This window comes from Arachis ipaensis, chromosome B9, assembly GCF_059453495.1.
Source record: "Arachis ipaensis isolate K30076 ecotype BB chromosome B9, ASM5945349v1, whole genome shotgun sequence".
NCBI classification, from domain to species: domain Eukaryota; kingdom Viridiplantae; phylum Streptophyta; class Magnoliopsida; order Fabales; family Fabaceae; genus Arachis; species Arachis ipaensis.
The window spans coordinates 111,669,204-111,677,778 of NC_142444.1; the positions used below are offsets into that span (position 1 = coordinate 111,669,204).

Sequence of the window (8,575 nt, forward strand, 5' to 3'; positions counted from 1 at the left end):
TAATTAATTTTTCGAGAAATTTAATAATTTACCAAACAAATTAATAGGAAAAGATATGAATGATGATCATGCATCATAAATCAAGATTAATTTTTGTAAGTCAGAACTTAAATTTGATCTAACTCAACTCACTTCTAGTCTTAATGTGCTTAATGAATACACAAATTTAAAGTGATTGTAATCACTTTTAAATGAATTATAAAATTTGAAATTTTTTCAAGAGATATTTACAACAAAATTTTATTAATAGAAATAAATACAATAAACTGATATTATTACAAGGTAAATATTAAAAAATAAAAATTAATTTGTTTCAACAAATAGAATATTATTATGTTTTAATTTCACTTTTTATAATTTTTTTGTGATGTGCTAATGAGTAGTAATCCAAGCGTTTCTCTCATTTTAATAAAGTATTTATTTATTTAAAAAAGTATTTATTTATTTTTTCTTTAAATACTGGTAGCTAATATCATGATTTAATCAAGTGAATTTGAGAATTTTAATTATATGTGGGGTCCTCTGTTCTAACTCTTAGACTTGATGGGACCCAATATGCAGGAATGGTCTCCTTTAGGAGGTCACACTTTAAGTTTATTTTTCTTTCGCTGAATGACACGTATATTTCTATTTGCGTAAAAATATTTTGACTTCTACACAATAGAATTTACCTAAAATATATTGAAAATATTATAAATCGTAATAAAAATATTCTCAAAATATTTTAAAATATAATAAAAATAAAAAAATATTTTTTATAAGTGATAAAAAATTTTATATTTAATAAACTGTTTATATATTTAATCTAAAATTTTATAAAAATATATAAATAATTATTTAAAAGGTGAATAAAAAAAACTAACAAAAATTTTATTTCTATAAAATTTTCAATCTTTTAAAAGTATTCTTGTATATTTGTGATATTTTAAAATATTTTAAAGATATTTCTATCCTTAATAAAAATAAAAAGATATTCAAAAATCAGGAACAGCTTGATAGATTACCCTTTCTAGTATATCTTAAAATATTTAGGAGAGGCGAATACAATTTGAACAAATAGATGGACTAAAAATAAACTACACAAACTTTAAAGGAACCTCAATAATTTCCTCTCTCTATATATACAGTTAGCATATCATACATATACACAATAAAAAAGAGATTAAAAAAATATTAAATTAAAAGAAAAAAAACATCATCTTGTTTAGAGCTCAAAAATGATTTTGGATACAACCTGCGTAATGCTTATTTGTGTAATTCTTTTTATTATTATTATTATTATTATTATTATTATTATTATTATTATTATTATTATTATTATTATTATTATTATTAAAGTGATAAATAAAAGTTACAAGAAAAAAAAAATCCTCAACCTATCATCTATCTGAATTCTGAAGTGATATTATACACCATCCAGCCATTAAACAAAAAAACAAAGTTGAGATATCTTTTATGAAACTTTTATTTAAAAATTGAATAAAAGAAATGCATCTTACAAATTACAAACACTATTTCACAGTTCCAACAAAGACAAAATGAGGAACCAAGTGCCCCAGGCAAGGAATATTCTGTTGGGTCAACCAATCCACAATGTCACATACAGCTCTCATCAACCACCGCATCCAAGGTCAGAAATACCCTTCGAGGACCAACTGGTTAAAAGAAAGAGAAAATCAACCTTACAGAACGGGGTTTTAAATGCTTGGCTAAGCTTTCCGAATGTCAAAACCACATTTCAGCAAACAAAAAATAAACGAGTCAGATCGTATAACCTGGGGCTTAATCGGGTCAGATTGGCCTGTTTGACACTACAATGGATTGGGGGAATATTTGGTTTTCTTTTTTTGGGTATAACAACATGCTAGGTATACATCAAAATCAGCTAAATTAGCCATTAGTATAGAATATACATTAAAATACAAGATACACAATAAAAATGAGTTAAGCTACATATGCATTTATACACAAATATATAGTGACTGATTTTCGGTGAGCAAATAACATTTTGGGGCATAATATTCAACAATGGATGGACGAAGGTAAATAATAACATTCACAAGGAAAATTATACCTACCTAATAGCTGCATCACAATGTAACCAGTTCCCAATCTTCCTTGGACATGTCAAAAAATTCAACATGTCCATCCTCAAACATGATCTGCAAATGTAAGCATGCATTCACATTTGTTCGTGTTGCTCATCTAAATTACAGAAAAAAAATAAAGCCAAAGGATTTCTTACCGAGTGTTTCTTCGAATATTCATGAAACCGCTTAATAATCCCGAACCTGAACATTATAAGTGGAAGAAATTATGGTTCATCTTATACAAGCAAAACGTTATATTACGACTTAGAAAACGATTATTAAATATACCTTATAATATCAAGGTGTCTGATTCTAACAACTTCACCAATGCAATTGCGAAGGCAGTTTGATTGGCAAAAGAGGCGGGAATTTCCTGAAGAGTCAAGCATAAAAAAAAAAAAAAACAGAAGAAAGCAGATTTAAATTTTAAAACATGTACAGGGGGTTAAAAAGTGGCATATAAAATGAAGAATAAACAAACTTACCAATATGCAAACCTCCATTCTGATAAACCTTTACAGAGAAAAAAATGCACAGAATTAGTCAATATGACAGTCAAATTTAATAGACTTCGAAAATAGTCTATATGACGACATCAAAAGTCCTCGACTAGGGAGCGCACCTATATGCATCAAACAAGACAATTGAATGCTAAGCATAAAGATGATTCCCTTTCCATTTACCGACATTACATAATTATATGTTAAGAATTAAGGAAAATGATTCATGTCTCAAATTTATATTCACGAGTTACGATCATTTTTATATAGAAAGATTCACTTCTATACCAGTTTCTCTTTCTACTTACCATTTGTCAACATTAAAATCTGAGGGCCAATAACATTTTATGTAAATATTTTTTGGTCCGTCTTAAATCAACACATTTACAAATGATAATACACTCAAGTATTTAGCACATATTAATGCGATTCACCCCATACCAAAATCCAAAAGAAAACACATGGAAAGAAAAATACTACAGAAATTACAACAGGAGGGGGTATATTTCTTACGAAATTAAAAAGCATTAGCACATGGGAACAGTTAGCAGTAATAATATTAGAAAAACAAAATTCACTTTATTCTAATACTTTGACAGAAACAAATATTCATGGAAGTTGGCCACCTGGTCTCCGAATAAATTTAATGCAGCATCTGAAGAAGTTTTAGGCTTGGTAGGTTTCACACCAAGCTTACGCCTGCACATATTAGCCCCGCAGTGGCAATCCTGATCCGCACCAAACTGGACAAACCTGCTAATTGGTATCTAGTTAAAATCCAGGAGTGTTATTGCATTGTTAATGTGTCCTTTGTTATACTAGCATCTTGCAAATAATAATAATAATAATAATAATAATAATAATAATTAAGAAAACAAATACCGACTACAAACAACACCAACCAATACATCGTCATGTGGGAATAGTAGTTATTTTCAGAAAGAATTAGTATAGAAGAGGGTGGAATCTATGGAAAAAGCAAGTATTCATACTGATAATCATATGTCAGATGTTCGCCTTTCCTTATGTCGCGCGTTGCGAATATGCCAATTCTCGTTTCACCGTCAATTATCCTTAAGAGGGGGAAACATTAGAAGAAAAGATATTAGATAATAACCTAATTTTGAATCAGAATTTAAATTCCTTATATTACTACACAATTGTTTGATCAGCAAAGTAGTAGCCAACCATTTCTGCATCTCAGTATTAGGACAGCAACTATGATTGATATATCTTGATTTGTTTCCTTTATATGTTGCATCGATCACCATATCTCGATTTATTTCACATAGGTAGAAGTTTGTCACCCCACGAAGTTTCATGTTCCATAATCTTTCTTCACATGTTTTGTCATCAATGACTGGTAGAAAGAGGTAATTTCTATTAGTAGGCTTAAAAGAATATAAATATTTTAAAGAACATTTATTCTGATGAATGTCAATAGGATAAGTTGATTATAAACCTTCTCCAACATATTCTATCACAAATTCTCCTTGCTTGATATCTTCATCCGCCACAATTCCAGAACCACATTTCTCAGTCTACATAAAAATATCTACAAGGTCAGTAACACTAACCATCACTAAGAGAAAGGCAAGCAAACATGACTCGAAAAACACAGCAAGAGCAGGTGCTTAAACAGAAAGCGGACATAGGAGAAACAGTAGATAAACAATTATACAGAAAACAAGAAAACTATAATAAGAGAACGGCATTATTTTTTTTTTCCCATTATGCAATAATAGTGTAGAATAACTTCACATTATGTTCTAGTTGAATGAGGGAAATGAGAAATCTTAGTGGATAGTTACTTATTATGATTTGATATTTCCTCTGGCTAGTGCAAAGTTATCTTACACGGCCAATACATAAAAATTAAATACTTCTCTTGATTGCAATCATACTTCAGAAATGAAATTATGCATAAGAATCCCACTTGGTGAGGACTAAAAAGGATAGACGTATGAAAGTTTACTCAAAAAAAAAAGTAGTGTTTCCAGGAATTTAACTTGAGAGCTAGACAGAAATTTTACCATTGGGTGAATGAAATCTACCTCCTATAATAATGTTTACATGGATTGCAAATTGCATTAGGAATCATATCTAAATGGAGATGTATGCACATCAGCACATGAAGAATAAAATAAATTGGATGACCCTGTTTATAATGGGGAACAAATTTGTGGATGGAACAAAAAATAAATGTAGGACAGTAGGAGAACACAATTATACCCAATCTTTCTTTGAGACATTAGTATATTGCAAAATATTACAGCCAAATATCAGAAAAATGCTGAGAAAGTCACATTGTAAAATAAACCCAAAAAATTAAAAAATCAAAAAAATAAAAATAAAAAATTCCTGAGCCAGAGGCTTGTACCTGAACTAATTTCATCTTTTTGATGGGTCGATGCTGGAATGGTTTGTTAAGACAGGAAACCCCACATTTACAGCCTGAAGAGCAGCTAGACAGAAGCATCCTATTGGGCCAGTCAACAAAATGCAAACAAAAGGTTGAAGCTTTTGAGAATTAAAGGTCTGTCTGCATTAGGTGTAATAACAGAATCTAGATAAATGAAAAGTTTTCATTTTGAGCATAACATCTTCACTTCATTTCATCAGGAATGAGTGCCAGATATTCATATATTCTATTATTTACAAGTTAAAAATTCATACTGTCAATACTCTGCTTATTAATCTCAAAATGAACTTGTTCCCTTCAACCCAATACATTAATTTGGAAGTGAAGGGGGGTGGGAAGTAACAGCATCCAACCAAGAACAAGACTTTTGCAAGGTATTTTATATATCATATCAAACCAATTGGTCAAGTTACACCATCATCATGCTTGATAGCTTAGTTTTTCTATGGATACTTTCAATTTTATGACACAAGTCTATTACATAGAAGCAGAATAGCAGATCCTAGTTCATATTGACCGTTTAAAGTTTCTTTTTTCTGATATATTTTTCTTTTAGAGTTATGTGCCCATCGCAGGCAAGTTCTTGCTCTGGCCCCGAAGAAGAATATATCACATCATATGAGTTGTCCAGCCCCATTTGTTTAGTTCGAACCCTATCTCCTTTTACTTAAATTGCTGATATCAACTTCCATTTATATATAAATGTTGTAATTTTCACAAAATATCATGTACAATTCTTCCACGAAGTTCTGATATATATATTTGATGTTTAAATATTTAAGATCATAAAGGCATAAAATTTATAACTCTAAAGTTCGGATAACAATACTCACCCACAGTGGCAATCTTTACCGCATACAGCAGAAGATCCAGGTGATGATGTACAAGAACAAAATATGCCATCGTCATCAAGCCTTCTTTTAACCCTTTTTGTCAGATATATATCTTATATTTTATAAGAATAAAAAAAATTACATTTGAAACTAAGGGAAACATACAAGAAAACTGTACAAAAATGAAGAGTGAAGATTGCAATTAAATGGGTTCTCAATTTCTCATGCATAATGATGTTAATAAGAAGTATGGAAAACTTCAAGGAATGCAAATATGAATAATAAAACAGGAACTAAAATCTCCAAAGGATACTGCGTTTTATAAATGTTACTGGCATTGGCTTGCACTTATTAAACCATTCTGGAAGTTCAAAGTCGACAGGTTCACCAATCTCCTCTGCCAATTTGCTAAATACTAACCCAAAAGATGTTTGTTCAGAATTCTGTAACATAAAAAAGGCAAGGAAGTCAATCTACAGGGAAAACTTATTAGAGAGAGAAATCCTCAACAGTTGCAACTCATACCCTAATTGCAATCTTCATATATATGGTAACAAAATACTACTACGACTTATTATTCTTATAAAGGAAAAATATAGGAAGAGACACTATCAAAACGCAATATAAAATTATTACTTAAAAAGGCCATTTATTTTTTCCAAAAGAAAGGCACCTAAACATATGAAGAGAGAGAAAAAAAACTTTTTATAGAAGTTAAAATCAAGTAGGAGCCAGTTCTATCTAGCAAATAATGTTACAGTTGTCTAAACAAAACTATCTTCCTTTGTGTGTCATAGGAAGTTAGAGAAGGATTTCCTAACCAGATGGCCAGTTCTTAATGATGCACGAAACATCTTAGAAACTCCAGAGTAAAATATCATTCCAAAATCAAATGAAAAGTAAAAATACGAAGAAGAAACTTGTACTCCTTTGCTCACAGTTAACTTTATAGGCAGAGACATATAAGCATGACAGAAGTAATGAAAAAGTCACTAATATTTAAATTGTAACCATTTTTCCAGTGAAATAGTAACTTAAATAAACCCTCAAAATTCATTAACTATGAAATTACAAAATAGAGACCAAAGACAGTCCACAATGAAAACATAACTAGATCATAAAGAACTAAAAAAAATAAAAAGAATAAAAAAAAAGAACTAATCCAAAGGTAGTATTTTACATAATGAACAACCTTCTTCATGGTAGGCATGGCCTTTGATAGGGTACTGGATAAGCAATTCTATTTGATCAGCTCCAATCGGAGTTTCTGACTAGATGCTGAAACCATAAATCTGATAACGAAAATCAATACCTAAATTTCCAAATATCCAGATGCAAAATTTAATTCGCTACTTCAAAAAGACAAAACTCTGCCTACAAATGAAGAACAAGTCAGTCAATGAGATGTGAAAATGTTATCTCAATGTTGAGATTCCAAAATCAACAAATTAAGTTCGCATAACCAATCACACTGATACGAACATATGATACAGTAATTAGGGAGTAATTAGTTATTTGGGTATTAGTAAACATTAGTGATAAGAGGAACAGCGTAGTTCACACATGCACAAAACAATTCAAGTAAGCGAAATGTGATGCAATGCAATACCCCGTTTTCACCTTGAAAACATCATCATGTGCCTTGCTGATTTTTACATTCCAAATGCAAAGCAATTTCAGATTTTCATGTGATTCCTAAGCTTTTCTATGCAACTCAGTTTAACATTTATGCCAATGATAAGCTATACAAACCAAAACCATAACTCAAAGCGAAAAAGAAAAAATATATATTGAAACTTTTGCTTCCCCTTATCCTCTTCTAACAGAATTAAAACATTGCTAGTTACTACTTACTATAGTCAATAAATTTCAAAAGGACGATAAATGAAGTCAAATTGGGCAGAACCAAGAAGACGAATCTAGACTCTAGAAGCAGAATATGGAATCCAAGCACAGAGAGAGAGAGAGAGAGAAAGAGAACCTGGAAGTTGGAGAGTGGCAACGACGGTAGCCGAAGTTGACAGAGACAGAGTAGCAATAGCTGATCCAAATGAAAGGGTAGAACGGGAAATTAGGAATTGAGGGAATGAGAACAATTTAAACCAAGGTAGATTATAATTGTGACGACGGGTTATTGGGGTCTAACGGTGCGCAAATTATTTTTTACTAGTCAGTGGCTTTTCTATTATTTTTAAGAAATTAATTTTATTATTTTGTTAATATATTATTTTTTTTAATTTATTAAATAAATATTTTTTATTTTAATATTGACATAACTTTATTTATATTATATTTTATTAAAATTAAAATTATTATAAAAAATTTTTAAAATGTTAAATTATAAAAACTTCTAATAGAGAGGTATATATATTATCAGAAAAAATATAATTTAAAAAATAATAATAACATTATCTTAATTCAAAAAGAGTATACATAAATTAAAATATATGTTAGTTATTTATAAAAAATAATTTTTACTTAAATGTCATAAATATTTATATTTGTCTTCATATATTTTAAGTGGTAAATCAAAATATGAATTTGAATATGAAGAGACCTTCATTTTTTCATAAATAGTGAAAGATAGAAAAAATGTGAATACTTTTTTTTTGTTTTAAATATCAAATTGTAAGAATAATTAATAAAAAAAAGGAGAGTATAAAAATTGTGTATTTAGAAAAAATCATTCATAATTTATCATACATCTCCTTATCAATAACTTTTCGAATT

General features: G+C 29.5%; 1 protein-coding gene across 8 annotated transcripts; it reads right to left on the reverse strand.

The window, feature by feature from the left end:
• Positions 1 to 1,384: 1,384 nt before the first annotated feature.
• Positions 1,385 to 7,959, reverse strand: LOC107619097 (histone-lysine N-methyltransferase ASHH3-like). Of its 8 annotated transcripts, none has more exons than XM_016321313.3 (14): positions 7,827 to 7,959; positions 7,038 to 7,137; positions 6,159 to 6,288; positions 5,846 to 5,957; positions 4,971 to 5,070; positions 4,053 to 4,131; positions 3,779 to 3,950; positions 3,583 to 3,663; positions 3,217 to 3,343; positions 2,576 to 2,603; positions 2,379 to 2,463; positions 2,246 to 2,291; positions 2,079 to 2,162; positions 1,385 to 1,655 (listed from the first exon to the last, which is right to left on the reverse strand). In XM_016321313.3, the coding sequence occupies exons 2-13, from the start codon at positions 7,053 to 7,055 to the stop codon at positions 2,091 to 2,093; spliced, it is 1,050 nt and encodes a 349-aa protein (XP_016176799.1). In that variant the 5' UTR covers positions 7,056 to 7,137; positions 7,827 to 7,959; the 3' UTR covers positions 1,385 to 1,655; positions 2,079 to 2,090. The 8 variants fall into 8 exon arrangements, with proteins under 8 accessions (XP_016176799.1, XP_020967017.1, XP_020967021.1 ...); XM_021111358.2 differs by having other exon boundaries at positions 7,026 to 7,137; positions 7,827 to 7,953; XM_021111362.2 differs by having other exon boundaries at positions 7,038 to 7,123; positions 7,827 to 7,913.
• Between the last annotated feature and the right edge of the window lie 616 nt (positions 7,960 to 8,575).